At 29.7% G+C, this 26,757-nt stretch overlaps 1 protein-coding gene across 2 annotated transcripts; it reads left to right on the forward strand.

The window, feature by feature from the left end:
* Nucleotides 1–824: 824 nt before the first annotated feature.
* Nucleotides 825–24,494, forward strand: LOC134833512 (proto-oncogene tyrosine-protein kinase ROS). Of its 2 annotated transcripts, XM_063847844.1 has the most exons (15): nt 825–1,143; nt 8,719–8,808; nt 12,827–12,886; nt 12,951–13,295; nt 13,357–13,458; nt 13,521–13,658; nt 15,365–19,469; nt 19,532–19,757; nt 20,310–20,989; nt 21,824–21,910; nt 21,968–22,008; nt 22,128–22,226; nt 22,288–22,913; nt 23,386–23,531; nt 23,778–24,494. In XM_063847844.1, the coding sequence occupies exons 1-15, from the start codon at nt 877–879 to the stop codon at nt 24,182–24,184; spliced, it is 7,419 nt and encodes a 2,472-aa protein (XP_063703914.1). In that variant the 5' UTR covers nt 825–876; the 3' UTR covers nt 24,185–24,494. The 2 variants fall into 2 exon arrangements, with proteins under 2 accessions (XP_063703914.1, XP_063703913.1); XM_063847843.1 differs by having other exon boundaries at nt 21,824–22,008.
* Nucleotides 24,495–26,757: the final 2,263 nt, after the last annotated feature.

Genomic DNA, 26,757 nt, shown 5'->3' on the forward strand with positions numbered 1-26,757 from the left:
GAGAGAATTGAGGGTTTCAATGTTCATACATTTGAAATTTTTAATCAGTTGAGCTTCGGTCGTCGTAACGGACAGTTGAAAAATTAATCGTCGGATCAGTTATTTGCTAAAAAATAAAAAAAAATTAAATTAAATTATTTACAAGAAAAGAACAAAAATACCAAAGATATTTAAAAATAATTAGTTTTAATTAAAAAAATAAATGAATAATTAAAATAAGAAAATTAAGAAAAATAATTCATGACACAAAAATTACAAAAAAAAATAAAATAAAAAATCTGGCAGTGATAATTCAACAACAAGAGATAATCCAATGATGAGAAGTCTGTTGAAGTTCGCTGATACTGATTAAAAGCGAGTCTTCTCTACTATGTATATTGAAAAATATTTTTGTATTTATTAAATTATTATTATATATTTACGACGAGCTCGCACAACAAACAACCAAAAGCGAGCAAGCGAGCGCGCAGAGGTTAAAGAATTTGTATTTTCATGCAAATTTTTGCTCTTATTATTTATATTATCGTGACGCGAGCTCTTTAGACGTAAATAATTCCGCGGTTTCACAGACAGTTGGATGCAGATTCCAAAAAAGTGTGATGAAAACCAATAAAAAAAATAATTACAATTAAAATTTCATGCAAATGCAATAAAAGTCGTTAATTACAACGCAGAGCAACAATGAATAGAATAAAATAAAAAAAAAATAATAAAAAAACGTAAAAAAAATGATTCGCAGTGATTTCATGTTCAAAGCAATTATTTGCTAAAATATTTTTTTTTTCTTTATAAATATAAATCTCTGTAATCATCCATCACAACAAATCAACAAGATTACAAATAATAATTTTTTCTGTGAAAAAAAAATAGTACAAAATGAGGAAAAAATCACTACCGCTGAAGAAACATGAATTTGTGATAAAATTGTCAGTTTTTGTGTTTGTGGCACTGCATATCGTTCAAAATAATGTAAATTATGTCGGTTGTGATTTTCAATCGTATTTTGACGATGACTCGCAGAACAGAGGAGCAGCCTTTAGCAGTAGTAGTACAAGTAGCTTAAGTAGTGGATTACAAACGTTGGATAGTGCGGCATTCAAGCAAGGCATTGTGCGGGATTGTCTGCAACAATGTCCTGATCAGGTAAGGTTTTGATCGCGAATTAAATTTAGTGACTCCAGATTGAGGTTGAAATTTTCAAATTTAACGAAAATTTTTCGATTTTGTATGAAAATTAAAAAAATAATAAATTCCTTGAATAAATTAAGTAAAAATATTTTAAAAATTAAAAAAAATGTTTAAAAAAATTTAAAAAAAAAAAATTGAAAAAAATATTTAATAAAAAAATGTTATAAAAGAAGTTTTCAACTTCAAAAATCGATCATTTATATTCGTCAAGTCAAAAAAACATAGCAAAAAAAATCGAACTAAAAAGGAATAAACAAGAGCCCTGTGTTAACAAAGTCGGAAGAAATGCCAAAGTTACAAAATTTTTGAGAACAAAAACTTGAATATAAAGGATTTATTTCAGAATAAATATTAATACTGACATAGACTGAAATAAATCCTTTATATTCAAGTTTTTGTTCTCAAAAATTTTGTAACTTTATTTACTTTCTTTCGACTTTGTTAACACAGGGCTCTTGTTTATTCCTTTTTAGTTCGCTCTTTTTTTCTATATGTTTTTTTTTTGACTTGACGAATATAAATGATCTATTTTTGAAGTTGAAAACTTCTTTTATAACATTTTTTAATATATTTTTTTTTTATTTTTTTATATATTTTTTTAAATATATTTTTTTATATTTTTTTTATATTTTTTTAATATATTTTTTTAATATATTTTTTTTATTATATATTTTTTTTATTTATTACTTTTTAGTGTTGTACAGAAGTAGTTTTTAACATTTATTTAATCATAAAATCTCTAAAAACTAAAAAAATGGTTCACAGAAAATTCATTGTAGTGACCGCCTTGGGTTAAGAGGTGTCATTTGTATGGGAGGTCCATTTTAGAGAACCGTAGGGTAAAAGTGATGTATGGCAATGTTGTGCGTCTCGACGAGACAAACATTTCTGCATCATTAGATTTTTGAAATTTGCACTGGGATTCGGTTTAAATTTGAATTTACCGTTTATTTTTCGCTATAATTTCGAACTCTTATATGGGGAAAATTTTTTTTGCATTGGGATCATGCCTCGATTCCACAAATGGGACCTAAGTTGAGCAAAATAAGCATGACCTGTAGAACAAATGAACCTTCTATCTCTTAAAATAAAGCCGTGAGAGAGGTTCCAACATACTAACAGAAGCCTCATTGACTGAATATAAAGGATCTATAAAAAAACGAAAGAAATATTTAAAAATTAAAAAAAATGTGAAAAAAATATTAAAAATTTAAAAAAAAACTGAAAGAAATATTTATAAAATTTGAAAGAAATATTTAAAAAATATATATAAAATTATTTTTCAAATAATTTTTTTACCAAATTTATATTGTATTTGCCCCAAAATTTTGAAACCAACGCATTTTTGGCGAAAAAATAATATTTTTTAAATTTTTTTTAATTTTTTTTTTAATATTTTTTTTTATATTTAGGTATATACTTTTTTTTTTGTTTTTTTTTATATTTTTTTCAGTTTTTTTATGAAATTTATTTAGTTAAATTTTAATTAGGAAAATTTGTTAAATTTTATCTCGTTCTGGTTTTTTTCTTTTATTATTTCCCTTAAAAAACGATTTTTTGAAATTTGATTAAAATTTCAATACAAAATAATTAAATATTAATTTTGAAAAATAAATTTAAAAAAAAATTTAAATGAATCAAGTTTTAATGAAATCTGACAAAAAATTTCCGAACCCTTTTCTTTTCATATTTTGACATTTTTTATAATTTTTTCTGTTTTTTTTCCTTACATGATTCTCCTTAAAATCAAATTTAACTCTTTTTTTCGTTTTTAATAAAAAATAAAATTATCACGAATCCGAACAATTTTTTGTCTAATCTTCACAACCTCAAAACACGTAAAAAATCTCTCATTTTAAATAAAGAAATTTATTTAGGTGAAGAATTCACGAAAAAATTCGAATAAAATTTAGATCGATAGACACTTTGTCTCTCTAAATTATATTTTTATATTATCTCAATTTTTACACACAAATTTTTCGAATGAAAATAACGATGAATGAGGTGCGAGTTACGTGTTCCCAAACAAACAAGACAAGTGTCAAAGGCGCAATTAACTGGATGATAAATGGTTTTTAATATTTTGTGAGATAAATTTTCTATTTTTTTTGTTCGTTTTTTTTTCATTCAACAAAAAAATCGTTCTATGACGTGCATGTGTTTCTGAATTAAAATGCTCGGTTAATAAAATTTATGTGCGTTTGATGAGTAAACAGACCTCGGCATATATGCAACAACAACAAACACACATAATAATAATAAAAATTGGGAAACAAGATCAACAAATTGATACAAATGAAAACATCAACGTGTTGTCTATTTTAATGACATTGGCTTCGAGTGCTTTGTTCTCACTGCGCCTATGATTCAGCGTGGTACAGGGTATGAGGTCGCTATTGAAAATGTTTTAATTAACATACGGAGTGGTTGTAACTTGAATTGTAGATGAAACGCTGAACCCGAGGAACATTAATTGATTCTTCCGTTTTCTATAGTAGAAGAAATTTTTTGTGATCTGCAAAAAAAGTGAAAATTTCATTTAAATGATATTTTTAAATGCAATTAATGCTCAAAAAATTTTTCGGAAATAATTTTGATGGCTTTTATAATTTTTCTTTATTTTTTTACGAATTTTTTGAAAAACAACAAGAAAAAAATCATAAACAATTACATTTTTCAATTAAATATAATAAATAAATAAATAACATAAAATTTGCTCAAATAGACATTAAATATTGAAATTTAGTTGAAATTTTTTTTTTTTCAAAAATTTTGATTTTTATCCAGTTTTAAGTTTTAAAATAATATCAAATAAAGTTAATTTAATGTTAAAAATCAAAAAAATATTTTTTTAATTAAATTTTTTTTAAAATTTAAATAATTTTTATTTAAAAATATTAAAATTATTATTTACCTTTAATAGAAAATATTTAATTATTTTTATTTTATTTTTTTCTTTTCAATATTTAAAACTTTCAAATATTTTTTTAATATTTAAAAAACTAAAATTTTGAAAAAAATATTTTTAAAATGACTCAAAAATGGCGCAATTATCAATGACCAAAAAATTTTTCCAAAAATTCTAAAATAATAAATTTTTAGTTATTTTAAAAATATAATAAAATTTAAATTTTTGAGAAATTTTTTACATTTCTCTACTTTGATGAATTTTAAAACTGAAAAATTTCCATAAAATCTGATTCATGAGTTTTTTATTTCAAAGTACAATTGACAAAATTCGTTCTATGATAATATAATTCACCATAGTAATAGATCATAAAAATGAAATTGGGGAACACGCATTTCTATTTACAAGTTCCGAAAAAATTGAACAATCATCACATTAAAGTTCACATGAAAAAATCACTTTTTCTTCTCATTTAGGAAAAATTCTCCTCACAGCATGAATTCTATTCACTTTTAATTCTCTCGATTGACAATTCTCGGTATTCAATTCGATTTTTCGCCAAAAAAAAAAAATGAATGCGGGACGTTATCATTTTAATTTCGCAAAACTCTTCTACTCACTCATTTCTCGCTATAATCAAACAGCACACTTGAACGATCATCGCACATTATTATTATTATAATCTTCATATACATTTATTTATCTCTGTGTATGTTATTTTTGTGTCTGACCGGAAGATTTAGTTAAGGGTCAATTAGACGAAGCACATCATATCACATCATAATTCTCTCTCTCTTTTTCACGACAACTGCGTACAGTAGCTATAATTTTTTTTTATCTGATGAAGCCGGGTTATGTCGCACGCATAAAGGATTAAAATGCAGTCGTTTATGACATGACGTGACTTTGGAAAAAAAAGCAGTTAACGGTTCCCGCGTAAAAATGACAAAAATCATTTGTTTATTTAATAAAAAAAAAATTCTGTCTCTGTTTTGTGTTCACAATCGTCTTTCCTGTTAAATGCAACCATAATAATAACAACCATTGATTATCTAACTGAGTAACAACTCTCCAGAAGAGTTGCAGTAGGAAATAAGAGTCAATTGATTGACCAGCAAGCATGCATGAGAAACGGACATGAGATGAAAATTGATTGATTGTTTTGACACAAAGATAAAAGACTTTGCAATTTATCAATTTGAAAGTTTTTTTTTTCGTTTCTTTGAGTTTTTTTTCTCATATATACGACTTTTTGGATGTTTGACCTCTTGACTTCGTGATCCTTCCGTTAACGAAAAAAGGCAGTTGGTTTTGACTTGTGCTACTCGCATTTTTCATAAGATATATTTTTTTTGAAAAATAAGAAGCTGTCTCATATATCATATGAGTTGAATAGTAATAAAGAACTCCCGATAAATATTTTCAACATGTGTGCACGAAATTTAAGTACGATCAATTAAATGGAATTATTACACTGGAGTCTTTAGTATAGTATTTTCGTCAAATTTACAGATATTACTTTATAAATTATTTTTCTTAATTTAAACAAAATTACCATAAAATTTAAATTATAATTTTAATTTTATAAAATTAAATTTTCATTTTTTATTTATAAAAAGATTTCAGTTTTGAAAAGGTAATAAGAAAAAATTTTAAAAAAAATATTATTTGAAAGTTTTAAAAAAAAAAAAATATTTTTACGATAGCATATAGCAAAATAGACTAAGATCTTGCAAAGTCACGAAATATCGTACAACTTAAGACGACGTCGATTTTTATATGTTCCATTACATGACTGCCAGTTTACTTCGAATGAGCCCATTTAATTAATAATACAATAATGTTTTATTTTTTCGACTTAATTTACATGAGATGACTATACTTAAGTTACATACATAATTTTATAAACTTTTAAAGGGACTCTACAAGGCACAGATTTAGCCCATTTAATTCTTTCGCTTATTTGTAACTGATGAAACAGGCAGGGAAATTCTTTTTAATTCGTTCTTAATTTCTATTCTTTTCTGAAGCGCATTGAAGTCAACAAGGTAGTTATTAATTATTATCGTATGTAACTATCATCAAATTCAAAGAACAATATGGAGATTTTAACAAGGTAGTAAAGGTCATTGTAGAATCTGTACAGCGAGTCGAGGTACATTCTTGTAGATTTTGCTTGGAGGAGCAGTCTCTGGCTTCTCAAGTCATTTATTCTTAATGACGTTCGACACGACGATGTTAGAGCTCAGCACATCAAATTTGAAAATGGAATTTCGGTTATTCTTTTGACTGATTTTTCTAAGAAAATATGATATTTTTGCTTGGTTTGGATTAGAAGATACATATTTTAATTAGTCAAGGAGCGTTTCGGAGTTTATAACTGTATTCATCGTTTTTTTTTGCAAACATCTAGCCATGTTACTATTTTTTTCTAAAACGTAGAGCTTATTTTTTCACATAGATTCACATATTTCGTCATTAGTTTGCATTTGCCATTTAAGACGACCTCTGGATAATTTCTGGATACGAAATAGATCATCCTCAGAATTTTAGTTTGAAAAATTTGTATATTCCAAGTATCTTCTCTTTGTTACTTTTGTTGCCATAACTTGGCTTAAATTGGTCAAAGTTAAAGTAGAATTTATGTTCGATGTCAATATAGTCCTGAAAAAAAAGAAAATTAATTTTAAATTTTGAATCAACTCCAACTTACAAAATATGCTCCAAGTTCCAGTGTAACACATTTTTTGCTCTTTCTGATAATAAGTGTTGGTACTTATGTACTTTCAAAACAAATACTTGAAACATAAAAAAAAACATGTTAACCAACACTCATTTGCGAGAGCAACATTGGAAAACACTTGAGTAGTGTCTGTCAATGATTATCTGTCTTTTATTACTTTTTTTTCGGTATTTCGACTTTACTTGGGTGTGATCGCACAAATTGGACCGAGAAGAAAGATTATAACATTATCGTCGACGACCTCTATACTCTCCGAAAAAAAAATACTCAGGAATGCGGTGACAAATGCGTCGTACTGGCGTGAGTTTGACGAGACTTGACAAGATTGAATAAACACCAGAAATCAATCAATTTGAGCTAAAAAAAAACCGACAAAGTGAAGGGAAAATCTGTGAACTCGAACATTTTTTATTACGCAATTCGCAACAATTAAAACAATTTTATTTCAAACAATGCGAGAAGGGTTCTCACTGTTCAATGCTTGGAAAAAAAATTATTATTTATCGTCGTGTAATGTACTCGGTAAATACACAATTGTACATGAAATCCAATATCATTTATTTTCGTTAATAATTTTTTTTTTATTGCTGTTTATCTTGAAGACAGCAGCAAAAAATGTTCAAACACATGTTTTGCAGGCAAAAGTCTCTCGAATCTTAGAATTTATTTAAAAATTAAGAGATAACAAAAAAATATTTCCTAATAAAAATAGTTAATCACGCATTTTAATTTACGCATAAAATTCTAAGGGCCCATAGAAAAATAGGTCAGAACAAAAACTCGTGTGGGAATTTTCATGCGAACGTCATTAATTAATTTGTTCTAACGATTTAATAGACTTTGGCAAACCATCGAGGCACCAGAAATATATCTTTCATCTAGTATTTTTTGCATTATTATTTTAAAAAAAATAAATGAATTCAATTAAAAAAGATGCGTTTGATCGATTGAACGAAATAATTTGATCTCAGTGCAAAAAGAAGATTTGCGATGGATTTAAAAGCATTTCATTGTTTTGTAAATGCATTTCCGTCATTATTGCTGGAATGTAGCAAAACGGAATTTTTTGTTATAAAAGATTTGATTATGTGAGAAATTTTAATTGAATGCATTTCTGTAGTGTGGTCATAAGAATTTGATTGATGGCGATTCACGAGGTCTGTGATGATCATATGACGCAATTTTGTTGGGTTTTTATGAGATTTTTGATCTGTTAGAGACATTTTCCGGGTTTTATGAGATTTTTTGCGAATAAATGAGAATAAATTTTCAGTTTTTAAGAGTTTTAATGGAAAATTTTGCTCTGTAGAATGCGAGTTTTGAGCTTTATAGAAAAAAATTTCACTTGATATGACAAAGTTTTCGAAAATTAAGAGATTTTTTTAAAGAATTTTTTTGTGTCAAAGACAAAATTTCTAAAATTTTACTAAAATTTTTGCTTTGAAATTCGTTTGAAATTGCCAAATTTTCAATTTTTGTCTGTTTTTTGAAAAATTTTCTCTTTTAAATTTTTAAATTTAAATTTTTGTTCTTAAAAGAGGGCAAATTATCAAATTTCTTGAATTTTTTTATGAAAAGACCAAATTTTAAGTTTTTAGAAGATTCTTGCTCTGTAACTTCCAATATTTTCCTCATAACTGATAATCGATTTTGTGAAAGTTTAACGCCCGACCACTCGCTCTACTTGTCATTACTTCAAAGATTTATTACGCGCTTAAAACTATCGATTACAACGTTCACTTTATTATCATTTCCATTCTAAGAAGCACGCATTTCATTGAACTTACGCGGAGATCTCGCGGTTATCAGCAGAACTTTGAATATCCCCCTTTAAAATGTAAAAAAATTAACTTTCTTTTTATTTTTCTTCTTTTTTCAGAATCGATCACTTTCCGATCACCTAGAATTAAGTCACAGAAAAGACTGTTATTTAGCTGATATTCCTTCTAGTAATGTAGCAACTTGTTTGGTAAGTTTTTATTTTTAAAGAAATCTGAAAACAAGTTATTAAAATTTTTTAGATTTAATTTTTTTAAGTAAATATTTTTAAGAAAATTATAAAAAAAAATTAAATTTAATTATTTTTTAAAAGAAATTTAAAAATTTTTAGATTTTATTTTTTTTAAGTAGGTAAATATTTTAAAGAAAATTATAAAAAAAAAATTAAATTTAATTATTTTTAAAAAGAGATTTAAAAAAAATATAAAAATTTTAAGATTTAATTTAAAAAAAAAAATTGAAAAAATTTAATTTTTTTTAAAATAAAAAGAATAAAATAAAAAAAAAATGAAAAATTTTATGAAATTATTTTTAAATGCCTCTGAAAAGGGGCGATTAGGAATTAAGTCAAGTAAGTCATTTTTAAAAAAAATTAAAAATTTTAAGATTTATTAATTATTAATATTTTTTTTATTTAAATATTTATTTTATTTTTTTTTTTTGAAAAAATCTAAACAATTTTTTTTGAAGAAAATTAAAAATAATTTATAAAAATTTTTAGATTTAATTTTTTTTTTTAAAGAAATCTGAAAAAAATCAGTTAAAAAAATAATTGAATTAAAAAAGTATCAAATTACGATTGTTTCATAACTACTCAGTGAAAAGTCATCAAGCGTTTAAAAATCAATTTTTTTCCAATCGTCATAATGTCTTCCTCACAAAAAGTCAGAGGTATTATGCATTGCTGAGCAACACCTGCCACAAATTATAAACATTATAAAACAATCGTAAAATTCCCGAAACGAGGATGAACTTTTCTCATTGCTGCTCTACAAAAAAATTTTTAATCAATGACTGTGACAATATGAGGAAAAAATTAAACGTAAATTACCAGATTTTAATCGGAACTCATACGAGACACAATTCGTGGTGTGTATCAAAATGTAAAAATTTTGTACGAGCAAAAGCCAAACAAAGTTTTAACCAGAAAATCATTGAAGCGTGAGTCCTGTGTGCTCGCTGCATACCGTTGGAAAGCCATGTACATGTCCGGAAACTAACATTCTCTCTCGGCTGTTTTGTCCACTTTACGCATTGTTCGTAAACGGTATGATGATTTATGGAATGAAAACAGGTGACTTCTGGATGGGAATCAAAAATCTGTAAAAAAAAGTTTCGAATTACATTTTTTTTTACCTTAAACGTGATTGAAAAGTTGTTGAAACGTCACTTAATCGAAAGTTTGTTTACAAAATCTCGAAAGTGTCATCTACAGAGGTCAAGTTATTTATAATTTACTTGAAAATCTGAGAGAAACTAACATCAACAACTAGCATGATTTCGTGACATTTTGACCCTCATCATAATTTCAGTGAGCGGGAATACATTTGTGACGCGATTTTTCGCTTTAATTAATAATTTTTTGTTTTTGTCTCATAAACGGTTATTAAAAAAGGGACTTGGCATCATTTTAATTTGTTTTAATTAAGGCATGGACACTTGCGGTGGTTTAAAAAGACTCCGAAATTAACTCTTCTACTCGCTTCTTAATGCCGTTACTGATAAGAACATCAATAAAATGCCTCGCGTGATAGAAAGTTTATCAGTTTTCTCGAAATCGATCGACGTAACGAACTTGTAAACATTTAATTTGAAAAAAAAATATGCGAAAAGGATGAAAAGTCACTCATCCATCAAAAAAAATAAAATTAAAACGTAAATCTACAAAAAAAAATCGAGGTGGTGTTAAAAATGTCATAAAGATAATGAAAAATGTCAAATCACTTACGTTGATAATTGCTTTTTATTTTTTGTTTCATTCCCCCGTCAAATTTCGCCGTTGTTCTTAATTAGTCCGACAAACGTTCCATTTCGATTCCTGTCAATTAAGTCTCCCTCTGCCGATTTCCGGGTCACTATTAAAGAGTTGAATGGTCATGATTCACAAATTTCCTCCCACGGCACTCCCGAAAGTAAGAGTTCCGGGAACCAAAAAAAAAACTGCCTGGAATTAATAAAGAAAAAAATTATTATTTATTAAATGATTAAAAAAAAAGACAAAAAAACGAGAAGATTATTATTATTATTAATAAAAAAAATGACAATAATAAAGATGAAAACAAAGTAGGGAATTGAAATAATAAAAACAAAATGCAGTAAATGTGTGTAGAGGAATGAATAAAAATAAATAAAAGAAGTTGACCATTATTTTCAATTAACTGCATTATTTTTTATGATTTTTTAACAGTTTTTTAACAGATGCATTTTGTAGTAAAAAATTTCTATGAAAGAGTTTTTTTTAATTTTTATCGAAAAAATTTAAATTTTTTTTTTAAATTATTTTTTAAACATTATTTTTTAAATTTTTTTTTGTTTCGAAGTTTCGTTTGAAATATAAAATTAATTAAATTTTTTCTAAAACTTTTTTTAATATTAATTTTTAAAGAATTTTTTTATTTTGGAATTATTTAAATATCACAAAAAAAAAAATATTTATATTTTTTTTCAAAGTTTAAAAAATTGAATTAGCAAAAGGCGATTCTCAAATTTTTAACTGTTATTTTTGAATTGACATTAAGGACTTTTAAAATTTATTTTTAATTTTTTCAATAAGAAATTTAAATTAAAAATTTCAAAAAAAATTAAAATATTTTGAAAAATATTGTCAAATATTTTAAATAATTTTTTTAAATATTCAATGAATACAGAAAGTATTAAAAAAAAATAAAAAAAAAAATATAAAATTAAATTAAATAAAAATAATTATTTTAATAAAATTTTAAAGATTTTTTAAAATCGGAAAAAGCCAAAAATTTGAAACAATTCATTTTAATTATTTTTAAATCAATTTTTTAATTTTTTTAAAAATATTTTCGAAAATATTAACAAATTTCTTAAATAAAAAATATTTTTTTTTAATATTCATTGAATATTTTTTAAATTAAAATAAATTAATTAATTTTAAAATTAATTTAAAATTAATAAATAATTATTTTTTTTTATTTTAAATATATTTTCAAAATAATTTTCATAAAAAAATTAAAATTTCAAAAAATAAAAAGTAAATTTTTTAATTTATGACATAAAAATCTTTTTTTTTTTTGTCAAAAAAATTTAAAAATTTAATTTTTTAAATTCAAAAAACTTTTAAGTCTAAACTTTTCTTGAAAAATTTTCAACATAAATAAAAACATTGTGAGCGCTCAAAAGTAAATAACCGCTCAAAAGGAAAGCGAGGGCGTACCAAATTATTTTATTGCAAGATAATGATTTAGACGCAGTACGAGCACACGATAAATAATTGGGGGATACTCGTACATAATATTTTATTGTCTCAACAACATTTTTTTTGTTCAAAAATATCTACTTGAACAAGTGCTGGAGATATGATAAAGAAAACATCGTGTGTATTTTTTTTAAGTAAAGAAGTGTGCTATGACCACTTAAGTCTTGTTATCCATTAAATATATCGTAGTTTTGATTAAATTCATTGTTTTCTATGATTTTTTTTACACTTGTCTCGAAAAAAAAATTTTTTTTGTTTGTTTATCAACATTTTCTGTGTCCAGGTAGACATTTTTGTTTGGTTTTCTAATAAATTCGGGTCAATATTTGTTTCTGGTCTCAGCGTTTTTCAAGGGCATTGCCTCTGAATTGTCATCAATGTTAATAAATAGCATTTGTTGAGTGTACGACACAAAATTTTGTACTGCATACCGTGCCGAACAAAGGAAACAAACAATTTTACTAAATTAGAATTAATTAATATGCAATGAAAATTTTATAATTTGACAAGAGAGTCTTTTGTAAATTATGTTTTTTTTTATCATTTATCGTAAAAAGGAATTTTTTAAACAATTAAAAGGGAATTTTCAATTAGTTATGGACTTTTTTTATCAATAATTGACCACTGAAAGTGATAAAAATTTTTTTTTTACCTTCAACGTGATTCATTTAAATTTTAAAAAATTTTTTGAATCGACTTATTTCCGAAATTTTAATTTAAATGCTTGGTTTGGATTAATTGAAGTAATTTTTCATATTTTCAGTGTTCCATCGGATGCCAATTGTGGCATGAAGCCCTCAGTTCATCCTGTCTCAATGTTTGTGTAAGTACCAGTCTCCTCAGTTTTCGTCAAAAAAATAATTTTTACCGAAAATTTTCTCGCACAGAACAAAACTGAGACCGAAATCCTCGATCGCAAGGAACTTTATTGCGTTATCGGATGCAACGATGCCCTTGCGCGGTACCTGAAATGGTTAAAACGCGAAATTGGAAATCCGCCGGCGCCAGCTCTCGTTGCCGATACACTCACCGCTACCTCGCTATCGTTAGAATGGGAGATCCCACGAAGATTGGCTGAAATCACGAAAGGTTTCCTCGAGCCGCCACAGAATTATTTGGTGCAATTTCGCGACGATGACATGCCGGGCGACTGGAAATTCTGCGAAACGCACATTATGGAGAACAATACGACAATTCGTGTGGAGAATTTGCAGCCTTATACTAAATATCGGGTAATTTTTTTGAAAATTTTCTTCAAAAAAAAAAATTCTTTAATTATTTTTCGAATTTTAGTTCCGCATCGCATTACCATTGTCAACCAAACAACAAGAGTTCCTATTTTCGGACCAAAGTATCGTCATTAACACGTTGCCACAAGGACCGCCGCAGGAACCTGTAAGTAAAAAAAATTAAATTACAAGAAAATTCATTAAAAATTATTTTTTTTTCAATTTCAGCCAATTGTACGCGCAATAGCTGTTGATCATTCTCGTATTTCTGTGTCATGGGAACCTGGTGCTAACCCAAATGGTCCTATTTTATCATATAAGTTACAAATAACAGATGTTGCCCCTGACGGTTATACGACTCTCAAGGTTCAATTTCAAAATTTTTCTCATTTTTTTTCCCAAAAACACAAATTTTCTTCTACAGTTTTCCTTTTTCTGAACTTTTTTTTTTTATTTTCTTCTTTCGAGTGAGCACAATTTTTTTTTTTGAATTCTTGAGCCTACTAAACTTTGGTTTGCACGATTTTGCATGAAAAGTTGTTGATTTTACGTTTCATCACGAGAATCACTAATTGCAATTATTCATGATCATCATTTAGTGACATAACAATGGAACTTGATTCACACATATATGCACGAAACGCGACATCAATGGGACAATAGAACGAGTTATCAGTGAATTCCAGCGATTTTTTGTTCACGTAAAGTCGGTGCGATAGTTGCAAAATGTTTTTAGGTTTCACAGATTTTTATTTTTTAAGTGCTTTTATACCAAAATATTTACTTCGCGAGTTAAAAAATTCATTTTTACAATTAAAATTTTCATTATGAGTAAAAAGTTGATTTTGAGAACGAAAAATTTCATTTCGACAATCGAAATTTTCATTTTGGGAGCTAAAAATTTAATTTCGAAAACTTAAAAGTTCATTTCGAGAATAAAAAAAATAATGTCGAAAACGAAAAAGTTCATTTCGAGAATAAAAAATGTAATTTCGAAAACTAAAAATTTCATTTCGAAAAAAAAATTCATTTCGAAAACTAAAAAGTTTATTTCGAGAATTAATTTCGAAAACGAAAAAGTTCATTTCGAGAATAAAAAATTTAATTTCGAGAACGAAAAAGTTCATTTCGAAAAAAAAATCAATTTCGAAAACTAAAAAGTTCATTTGGAGAATCAAAATTTTCATTTTGGGAGCTAAAAATTTAATTTCGAAAACTAAAAAGTTCATTTCGAGAATAAAAAATTTAATTTCGAAAACGAAAAAGTCCTTTTCGAAAAAAAAATCAATTTCGAAAACTAAAAAGTTCATTTGGAGAATCAAAATTTTCATTTTAGGAACTAAAAATTTTATTTCGAAAACGAAAAAGTTCATTTCGAGAATAAAAAAATTAATTTCGAAAACCAAAAAATTCATTTCGAGAATAAAAATTTTATTTCGAAAACTAAAAAGTTAATTTCGAATTATTTCGTACCTAATCTAAAAAGAAATTAAAAAAAAAAAAAAATGAGAGAATTCAAACAATTTTCAACTTTTGTATCAACCTAACGACCTGAATTTTCAGATAAAGCAAAAAAAAAATCGTCTTTAAAAAAAATAAAATTTTACCTGAGCTCAACAATAAACTCTCGTTCGTTGTGCGATGATGATTTTTAACTTAATTGACTTCAACGTCACACAGTCATGATCATCGTCGTGCAATAATAGCAAAAAAAAAATAGAAACAGGGAAAATGTGACACTTCCGTTTGGGTCTTCGTTGATTTCTCTTTCTCTCAAATCACTCGCGACGACACGATATCACGCAGGGAGTGAACGACGCGATCCGCATCTCCATTAAAGCATCCAGCCACTTAAACGATTTGCATTCTAAATAACATCAAAGTGACATTTTTGCACCCATTTCTGCCAACTTAAATTAATATTAATAACGTATCTCGCGTTTATTAGTTTAATGCACGTTAGCATGATGTCTTGCGTCTGCATCTGCATGTACTAAAGTGTGTGTCTATCTATCTCTTAAAAAAAATTTTTTTTTTGAAAAAAAATAATTTTTTTTTTTATTTTTCTTTAGGAAATCCCTGCTTCGGACTCGTCTTTCATCATTGTGGGTAATTTGAAGCCGTCACACGAGTACCAAGTGACAATGAGTACCCGAAATGCCAATGGAGAAAGCCCGATTTCGAAAGTTTTTGTCAATTTACCCGACGAACCGCCATTCCAAGATCAAGATCAGCAACCAAAATTGATTGTTAGCACGCAACACATGATTTTCCTTCAAGGATACGACTTTTTATCGGATAATCCGAAGCCTTTTTACTACAGCGAGAACCCAATTGTAGCCACAGCGATCCATATCGAGCGACAATTGATCTTTGTGACGGAAGATTCGGGTCATGTCTTTCGCGCCCCCCTTTATATGGAAGAAAAACCTTCGATAATTAGTTCTCCGGAGCCAAATGTCACGCCGAAACTCCTTTCCGTCGACTGGTTGAACGATCATTTGTACATTTTAGCGGAAGTTCAACACTCGAGTGGCGTTGTTGTCTGGCAAATCAGTCGCTGCGACCTCGACGGGCAAAAAATGACAATCGCTGTTGCTGGTATCCACGATGAACCTTCGCACATTGAAGTTGATCCGTACAACGGATACCTTTTCTGGGTCATTCCGAAGCATTTATCGAACAGCGGATTGTATCGTCTCGATTTAGCGGAAATTTCCAATGGGGTACGACACGAAGGAGGTCCCGGACGAGTCATAAGTTGGCAGGATTTGGGCGCTTTCACCATCGAACATTCAAAATTCCGGCTTTTGGTGCCCTATCAAGACCGAAATACAGTTTTTTCCGTTTCTCTCGACGGTAAGGATACGGAAAACATTCGAAATAACACGCGAAGTGCCAAATTCGAGAGTGTCAAGTCGATCTCTTACGCAAATTCGTTGTTTATTTGGACCAATGGCAGAGAAATTATCCGAGAAGAGTACCACAGAGAGGAAAATGTCTACTATCATAATGCAGTAACGACAGATTTGTCAAATGACACAATTGTGAGTGTTCATATCGATTGGCCCTTTGCACAACCAACTCCTGTTCCGGTAAATCCTCCGGTTCATGTACAAGCGATTTTCGGACCAAAGCGCGCCAAAATTTCATGGCAACCGCCACACCTTTTGGGCAATCAAGGCAAAGGTGCGTGGAAAAATTGGGACTATGAGGTTGAAATTTTGGATGAAAAAACAGGAAATTGGTCTCGAAGTCGTGAAATAAAAGGAACAACTTTCGTGGTTGATGGATTACGATCGAATTCGGCATATACGTTGAGAGCGGCGGCATATACGGTAGCTGGGAAGGGTCCCAGTAGTCGCGAATTTCGCTCGAAAACATTAAGAACGAATCAGAAACGCTTGATGATCTGGGCCTCGAACGAGGGAATCATGCAAAGTGACATTGTGGGTGAAAGTGTCACGAATCTCGTGAAAAAATCGGATATTTGCGATGGGCCCATAACCGATGTCACGTGGATTGACAATTATTTGTACTTTGTATGCAATTATACGTTACTTGTGTATAACCGATCATCAGGAAATGTCAAACGGATGAACATGGATTCGATCGGAAGCATCGCAATAGATTGGTTGGGCAAGAAAATCTACTATTCCAACCAAATTCAGCAGTCAATAACACGTGCCAACCTACTTGGAGAGCAACAAGAAGCACTTTCGATCCTCGCATCAGCCAAAGAAATGAAAATCGACTCGTTACGGGGCTTCATCTATTATTCTACAGGTCAAACTGTCGAAGCGTGTCGTCTCAATGGCAAAGACAATAGACAATTTTACGACGCTGGCAAGTATACAGGAATCCATGTGATCGGCCTAACGATCGATTACGATAACAAACTCGTCTTTTGGATCGTTCGCAGTTACAAAGACAGCACATTGCTCAGCGGAAAGTTGCTGGAATTGGATGAGCCTCAAGATCAAAGTGCCAAAAATCGCACCGAGTCAAGTGTTCAATTGCCGGATAAGAATCTCACGGGTCCTTTGGCGTATTATAGCGATCGTTTACTGTGGATCATGGATGATCGCACTTTAACAATTGCTAATGAATCGGGACAGAATTTAGCTTACATCAGAAATGACAAAATTTCGGGCATCAGATCCGTCACAGTGATTGATCAATCGAAAAATACGCATCAGCAGGGCTTAATAGTCCTCCCGGATGCGGTTAAGAACGAAACTCTACGAGTAATTGGCAAATGGAATCATTTCAACATCTCCTGGGACCCTGTAACAAATGTAAATTATGGCTGTGTTCGGTATGAGATAGAGATTTACGTGGAAAACGTAAAAAAAGTTCAAACTGAAGTCACACAAAACTATTTTGAGTTTGCCAAAGATGTCCCCGAGCCATATTCGACGATGGAAATTACGATCAGAGCATTTACGCACTGGGCATATTCATCAGCGTCACATTCTAGCATCCATTCTCCGCCGGCTTTACCTTCCGAACCGTTTAATTCTCGCATTTTTGTCACTCACAAAGTGAATCCTTTTAATAAAGGACTTAACATTGTAGCCACGCTTCGTTGGCGCCAACCACAAAAGCCCAATGGCGAAATTTTAGGTTATAAAATCATCTGTACCTGGGATGAAAGTGGAAAGCCCATGCGACGTGAGGATTTTACGACTAATTTGCAGTATACCACACAAATTTTGCTGCCTGAGACGAATTACAGCTTTGAAATTGGCGCGCAAACGATTCAAGGTTATGGGAACTTTACTCCAGCTCTAAATATCAATACGAGACAAGAATTGCCGATTCCGCAGGTGTTGGCAACTACTGAAGATGGCATCTTGCTTGTGGATTTGGATCTTGAATCGAGTGCTTTGTTGACGCATCTCGAAGCGCCCGTCACATGCATCACTTATATGCAACTTTCGGACAAAATTTATTGGTTTGATGCGAATAACGAGCTCTTTTCCTTCCATAATCGCACAAAAACCAAAATTACGGCGGTAACATCGAAAGTTCTAGCCATCACTATTGACTGGGTTGAACAGGTTTTGTATTGGTCGCAAACTGAAACGAATGGAACTGCCATCTATGCGTTGAATTTGGATCGATTCGCACAAGAAAAGTCAAGTCCCCGAAAATTGTTGTACCGAAATGCGAATATAACTGATTTGAAAGTATCACCAATGGATCGCATCATCTACTGGAATGAGGTTAATGGGGATTTTAGTATCATCTCGTATTACCACATTGATCGCCAAACAGCGGAAACTTTCAATGTGTTCGAACATACGTGCTTCAACAAGACATTGAAGATGAAAAAATCACGTTTTACTGATTTTTGGCAATTTTCGTCTTTAGACACGTCAGTTGGGGAGCCCCGTATTTTGCTTGGAGCTGATTTGGCGACAGGCGGAAGTCTTTTCTACTCCATAGGACTTCTTTCGAGAACTTGCCATCAATTTGATTTTTCGTATAAAACTTCGATGTCGTCTCTCGTGAAGGATTCCAACAAATTCTATTGGTTCGAAGGCGATAAAATTAATGCCAAGACCATTTTAGGTCAAAATCATTATACGTACCACATGGAAAATGTGCATCACTTGATAGCATTCCATCAGCAAAATTACCCGAAAATCGATTGTTTGATCCCGTTGCAGCGTCAACCGCCGAGTCATGAAGTCAAACTCTTGTCACAGTACACGGAGTCGCTTCATCTCATCCTGCCCGAGCCGCAAATGGATTCCCGATGCAACATTACCGCTGTTGGCGTTCGTTACAAAGTCATGTACAAACCGTATCGCCATGGGGATCCCATGACCTGCGAACTTGACAATTGCACGAAAATCTACTCGTTTGATGATTCTGTCGTGATTAACAATTTGAAGCCATTTACCAAATACATGTTCCAAGTCGGTCTCAACAATTTCTATGGCGAAAAAATCGGGATTGAAACTCAACTCGGACCCCCAATTATTATCACGACAGCACCCGGCGAGCCGACAGAACCGCGAAATTTGACAGCGGAAGCCGTCAGTATGACAGAAGCGGTTTTGTCGTGGTATCCGCCGATCGAGTTCAACAGTGACGTCATTTGGTACGAGGTGCATTGGCAAACGGAAAATGCTTTGCTGAAAAATAAGCAACAACAATTAGTGCCAGGTGAGGTTTTTCATTGAAAAAGTTAAAAATTTTCAATTAAAAATTATTTTTTTACCTTTTAGGAACCATTAAAAATCATCAAAATCAAAAATTGTACCAAAAATTGAATAGTTTGCATGCGAATCATACGTATTCGGTGTACGTGAGAGCCTACTCAAGCAATAAAACGTTCAGCGAAAGCAATGTAGTGAACATTCAGACTTTCCCGGAACCTAAAAATATCACGTTAAGGAATAAAACGCCTTATACTTTGGAAATTACGTGGACAGAGCCGTTACATGTGACGAGGTATGTACTTTAAAAATTAAAATTTTTATTGGATTTGAAAAATTTTTAGAAAAATTTGAAATTTTTTTCGCGCAAAACATCCGCGACGTCAAAACTAACATTTTTCTCCAAGAAATATATACTCGCAAATGTATAATTTCGCCAAACACCCGTTGGTTTCAAATTTTTGGGCAAATACAATAAAAAAAAAATAAATAAATAAAAAAAATAAAATAAAATAAAAATGAAAAAAAATAAAAATAAATAAAATAAATAAAAATAAATAAAAAATAAATAAAAATAAAATAAAATATAAAAAAAATTAAAAATTAAATTTTAAATTAATAAAAAATTAAGAATTAAATATAATTTAAATTTAAATTAAAAAAATATGTGTACAAGGAAACAATATTAAGGAAGAAAATAAAAAGATTCAATTTAGAAAAAAATATACAAAACTCGAAAAAATTGTAGAACATTTCAAAAAAATTTGGAAACTCATAAATTTTAAAAAATAAAAATTTTACAAATTTTTTTAACTCATTTCAATTTTTTTCTTAAATTTTTTTTTAGATACCTCATCGAATACGAGTCCATCAACACGAAAAACTCCACTCGTGTCACTGTTTTCGACACACTTACCGACGAAACTCCCGAAACGGCATCTCCCGACAAATCTCTCCTCGTCGCACATCTCACGCCAAAGACCCAATACCACTTTATCATGTCGCTGCACTACGAAAAACGTCAAGATCCCTATTTGTGGCCCACTGATCATCGTTTTGTCTTTGAAACGTTAGGCGATCGCCCAAGTACGCCGGGAAGACCTCTCATAAAACACGTCAGTGGCGACGCGTATCAAGTCGAATGGAACTCGTCACGCGATAACGGTGCCTTTATCGAAGAATATGTGCTCGAAGGCGTTCAGAGACGTCGAGAGAAGCAAATTGCGCCGAAAAATGAAACGACAAATACGGAGGAAAGTGTTGAAGAACCTCAATTGTCGGGAAATTGGGAGATTTATTACAACGGCACGAATACGTATTGGATCACGCCGAATATGAAGAGCATTGGTCTCTTTGATTTTCGTGTGCGAGCTCGCAACAGCTATGGATGGAGTGATTACAGCTTGGAAAGTGACTCTGTGGATTTTGGAAAATCTGAGCCAGATAAGAAAGTTATGTATGCGCTTTATATTACGCTGCCGATTTTTGTCTGCTTGTTCATCATTTTGGTGATTCTCGTGTTGTGTGGTAAGTTTTTCCTAAAAATAAAAAAAAATATTTAAAAAAAATTAATGTTCAATTTTTTAAATAAATAAATTAATTTATAATTAAAATTTAATTAAGTTATAATATAACCTAAATTTTATTTAATTAATTAAAAAAAAAAATCAATTATTAATTTTTTTAAAAAATTATTTTTTATTAAGAAAAAAATTATTTAAATTTTATTTTAAAATTAAATTAAATTTCCTTAATAATAAAAAAAAAATTAGATAAAATTAAAATATTTTTTTAATAATTTTTTTTACATATGTTTTTACAAGAATTAATTTTTTTTTTCAATTTATTTTATTTGTGAAAAAAAAATTAAAAGCCTTAAAAATTTCATAAAATTTTTAAGAAAAAAAATTATTTTATTTAACTTTTCAAAACTTATTTTTTTAATAAAAAAATAATTTTTTTAAAAATGTTTTTAAAATTTATTAAGTTTATTTTCATTTTATATTATTTAATATTTATTTAAAAAATTAATATTTTTTTTTCTTAAAAATTTGATGAAATTATAGAAGATTTTTTTGTTTTCTTAGTAAAACTTAAAATAAAAAATAAAATAAATTAAAATAATTTAATTTTAATTTTCAAAAAAAAAAAATATTCTAAAAAATTATTAAAAAATATTTTTGATTTTATATAATTTTTTTTTATTATTTGGGAAATTTTATTTAATTTTAAATTAATATTTAAACAATTTTTTTCTTCTAAAAAAAAATTGGTTAAATTATAATCAAAACTTTTCATTCTAATTTTTCTTTAAAAAAAATTAAAATATTTTTGAAACTAAAATTAAATTTTTTTTTTCAGCTTATAACAAAAAACTCCCGAAGGAACAAACTTTCAAGGACATCCGTATTCCGGGCGTGGAGCTGAGCAACTTGCGCGAACTTCCACGTAGGTCTAATTTCATTACAGCAAATAATATTTTCTATAGTGGCGGTCCGTTAACAGATATTGAGATTGCTGCGTTGCCCCAGATCAAGCGAGATCAGGTAAGCACAAGCCCCTCTCCCTCCCTGTGTTGAAGGTCACTGATTGGCAAAGACATTCTCATTGGTTGATCTTCACTAAAAGGTAAGAATTTTTTTCAAGAAATAATTTTTCACGACAGATCACAATGACGGACTTTTTGGGAAGCGGCGCATTTGGCGAGGTTTATGAAGGTGTCGTAAAATCGCTCGTTGAAAAAGAACAACGTGTTGCCATAAAAGTGAGTTTTTGTCACAAATTCCTTTGAAAAAAATAAAATTAAAAAAAAAAAAATTTTTTAGACTCTCCGCAAAGGCGCTTCAGAACAAGAAAAAATGGAATTCCTGCAAGAAGCGCAACTCATGTCGAATTTCAAGCACGAACATATCCTCAAGCTAATCGGCGTGTGTTTCGACTTTGATTCCTTGTACATCATCATGGAGCTCATGCAAGGCGGCGATCTTCTCTCGTACTTGCGTCAAAGTCGTCCAGTGATGGGACAAGCATCCTCCTTGACGTTAATTGACATTATTTCGATGTGCGTCGATGTGGCATCGGGATGTCGGTATCTCGAAGAAATGCATTTCGTGCATCGCGATTTGGCAGCGCGCAATTGTTTGGTCTCGAGTGTCGATCCGGAAAAGAGACTTGTGAAAATTGGCGATTTTGGACTTGCGCGGGACATTTACAAGAACGATTATTACCGCAAAGAAGGCGAAGGATTGCTTCCCGTGCGATGGATGTCACCCGAAAGTCTCGTGGATGGAGTTTTCACGTCGCAATCCGATATTTGGGCGTTCGGAGTGATTTGCTGGGAGATTATGACGTTGGGTCAACAACCGTATCCCGCGAGGAATAATGTCGAGGTGTTGCATTATGTGAGAGATGGAGGACGTCTTACGAGACCAAAAGATTGTCCTGAGGAACTGTGAGTATTTTTTTCTGCAATTTTTTTTTTGTAATGAAATTCGCTCAAATCGATTTTTCATTTTTTTTTTAAAAATGATTTAAAAAAAATTAATAAATAAAAAATTTTAATTAAAAAAAATATAAAAAAATTATAAAAATTTAAAGTCATAAAATTTAAAAAAAATATAAAAAAATAAAAATTCTATTAAATTTTTTTTTATAATTTTTTTTTGTTCAATAGTCCTCATCGAAAAATCATTAAAAAAAATAAAATTTTTTAAAATTATAAAAAAATAAAAATTATTCGAATATTATAAAAAAATTAAAATAAAGTATAAAAAATTCAAAGGTATAAAAAAATAAAAAAAAATTATAAAAAAATACAATAATTAAAAAATTATAAAAAAAATTAAAATTATAAAAAAATTAAAAATTATAAAAAAAAATTCTATAAAAAATTAATTTTCTAATAATTTTTTCTTATTTTATAGCCACCAATTAATGCTAAAATGTTGGAACTACTGCCCAGAAAACCGACCAACATTCCGCCATTGTTTAGATGTGCTGAAAGACTTGAAGGAAAAAACCAGCGGAAACATCCAAATTGTCGCCCAATTCCCGGAAAAGGTCATTACAGGTGAGATTTTTGACATTTTTCATCGTTTTTCGGTTGCTTCAATCATCACTTCATGCAGGTGCCGTCTTTAATAAATCATATTTAACGCAAGACATTAATCATAATCATCACGCTTCCATAATTCCATCGACTTATTACCAAGGACGACGTGCGTTGCGATCAGGTAAGGCTCATTTTCATCTGCATTTTCGCTTTTTTTTCTGCCAAAAACTTTAAAATATTGAATAATTTTCGACTTTTTTGCAGATCAGGCATTCATTTTCGAGACACCCCCCATGAGCACCGAAAGTTTCGTCAATTCCTTTGACTCGAGTACAACAACAGCCACGCCGATGGCGTCGCCCCTTCCCGATAAGCCGCCTCAAATTCACATCCCCAAATACTTAGAACTGATCTATGACGAGAACGATGTTCCTCCAACGTTGCCCGTGAACGCCGTCGACGTCACAAAGCACCAAACACCCTACGAAATTCCAATTATTCTTAATCCGAAAGGCAACGTGGAGAGTCACGTCATTCCGATTGTCGAGAACAGTAATTGCAGTAGTTTAAGTGGCGACGAGAGCAGTTTGCAGGCGTTATTGGTTCAAGCGCCGCCGCCTCCTCCTCCGCCGACGTCTTCGTCATCGACACTTCCACACGACACGATATGACGAACGGAAAAGCTGCAAAAAATAGAATTTAATGAAAATTCTTGAAAAGTATATCAAAGACTAGAAATGTAAGCGAAAAATTCTAAAAACAAAAAAATCCTTATTAAAGACATCAAAGACTATCACGTAGGTTAGACATCTAAATAGATAGGAAATTTCATTTTTTACTTAGAAGTGCCTCTTTACATTTCCGAGAACTGTAAACTTTATGAAATAAGTTCGTTTTAAGTTTAAGAAAAAAAAGTTGTACATAACGATAAATGTATCAATAAGCAATAATTTAAATGTTTTAAATTAAGTTTTTAGTCATTTTAAGGCTAATTTACCAAATTATGAAAAATAAAAATAAATTAAAATTTAAAAATTCATTAAACCGCCATTTTCTTGCATTTTTTTGCTCTTTAAAGAAAAATTTGCTCGGAGTTGTTTTTTTCTCACGTCAAGTTTCAACCAACTTTTGATGGGTTTCTCATTAATTTCCATGCATATCTGGCCGAAAAAGGAGCAAAAACCGTTTCAATTTCAACCAACTTTTGATGGGTTTCAAAGAAAAAAAGTTAATAAATATTCATTCTAAAGATAATTTCCATGCATATCTGGCCGATTTTTGATGACATAAAAAAAACAACGATTTTATCATGTGAGGAGCAAAAACCATTGTTTTTTCCTCAAGACAATTTCAACCAACTTTTGATGGGTTTCAAAGCTAAAAGTTAATAAATATTCATTCTAAAGATAATTTCCATGCATATCTGGTCGATTGTTTTTTCCTCAATCTTTCAAAGCTAAAAGTTAATAAATATTCATTCTAAAGATAATTTCCATGCATATCTGCTCGATTTTTGATGAAATAAAAAAAAAACGATTTTATCATGTGAGGAGCAAAAACCGTTGTTTTTTCTCACGTCAAGTTTCGACCAACTTTGGATGGGTTTCAAAGCTAAAATTGAATAAATATTCATTCTAAAGATAATTTCCATGCATATCTGGCCGATTTTTGATGAAGTCAATTTTCAACCAACTTTGGATGGGTTTCAAAGCTAAAAGTTAATAAATATTCATTCTAAAGATAATTTCCATGCATATCTGGTCGATTTTTGATGAAATAAAAAATAGTACGATTTTATCATGTGAGGAGCAAAAACCGTTCAATTTCAACCAACTTTTGATGGGTTTCAAAGCTAAAAGTTAATAAATATTCATTCTAAAGATAATTTCCATGCATATCTGGTCGATTTTTGATGACATAAAAAAAACAACGATTTTATCATGTGAGGAGCAAAAACCGTTGTTTTTTCCTCAAGTCAATTTCAACCAACTTTGGATGGGTTTCAAAGCTAAAAGTTAATAAATATTCATTCTAAAGATAATTTCCATGCATATCTGGTCGATTTGAGGAGCAAAAATCGTACTTTTTTTCTCAAGTCAATTTTCAACCAACTTTTGATGGGTTTCAAAGCTAAAATTGAATAAATATTCATTCTAAAGATAATTTCCGATTTTTGATGACATAAAAAAAACAACGATTTTATCATGTGAGGAGCAAAAACCGTTGTTTTTTCCTCAAGTCAATTTCAACCAACTTTGGATGGGTTTCAAAGCTAAAAGTTAATAAATATTCATTCTAAAGATAATTTCCATGCATATCTGGCCGATTTTTGATGACATAAAAAAAACAACGATTTTATCATGTGAGGAGCAAAAACCGTTGTTTTTTCCTCAAGTCATTCTAAAGATAATTTCCATGCATATCTGGCATTTTTGATGACCAACTTTTATCATGTGAGGAGCAAAAACCGTTGTTTTTTCCTCAAGTCAATTTCAACCAACTTTGGATGGGTTTCAAAGCTAAAAGTTAATAAATATTCATTCTAAAGATAATTTCCATGCATATCTGGCCGATTTTTGATGACATAAAAAAAACAACGATTTTATCATGTGAGGAGCAAAAACCGTTGTTTTTTCCTCAAGTCAATTTCAACCAACTTTGGATGGGTTTCAAAGCTAAAAGTTAATAAATATTCATTCTAAAGATAATTTCCATGCATATCTGGCCGATTTTTGATGACATAAAAAAAACAACGATTTTATCATGTGAGGAGCAAAAACCGTTGTTTTTTCCTCAAGTCAATTTCAACCAACTTTTGATGGGTTTCAAAGCTAAAAGTTAATAAATATTCATTCTAAAGATAATTTCCATGCATATCTGGCCGATTTTTGATGAAATAAAAAAAACAACGATTTTATCATATGAGGAGCAAAAACCGTTGTTTTTTTCTCACGTCAAGTTTCAACCAACTTTGGATGGGTTTCAAAGCTAAAAATTAATAAATATTCATTCTAAAGTTGATTTTCATTGACATCTGATCGATTTTTGATCAAATAAAAAAAAAGTACGATTTTATCATGTGAGGAGCAAAAACCGTTGTTTTTTTCTCACGTCAAGTTTCAACCAACTTTTGATGGGTTTCAAAGCTAAAATTGAATAAATATTCATTCTGATCTGAGATTCATGAAAAAATTAAGTAGGATGAAATAATTTATTTTTTAATATTTATAAGTTTTGTTCCAAA

The sequence above is a fragment of the Culicoides brevitarsis genome, chromosome 3, assembly GCF_036172545.1.
Source record: "Culicoides brevitarsis isolate CSIRO-B50_1 chromosome 3, AGI_CSIRO_Cbre_v1, whole genome shotgun sequence".
NCBI classification, from domain to species: domain Eukaryota; kingdom Metazoa; phylum Arthropoda; class Insecta; order Diptera; family Ceratopogonidae; genus Culicoides; species Culicoides brevitarsis.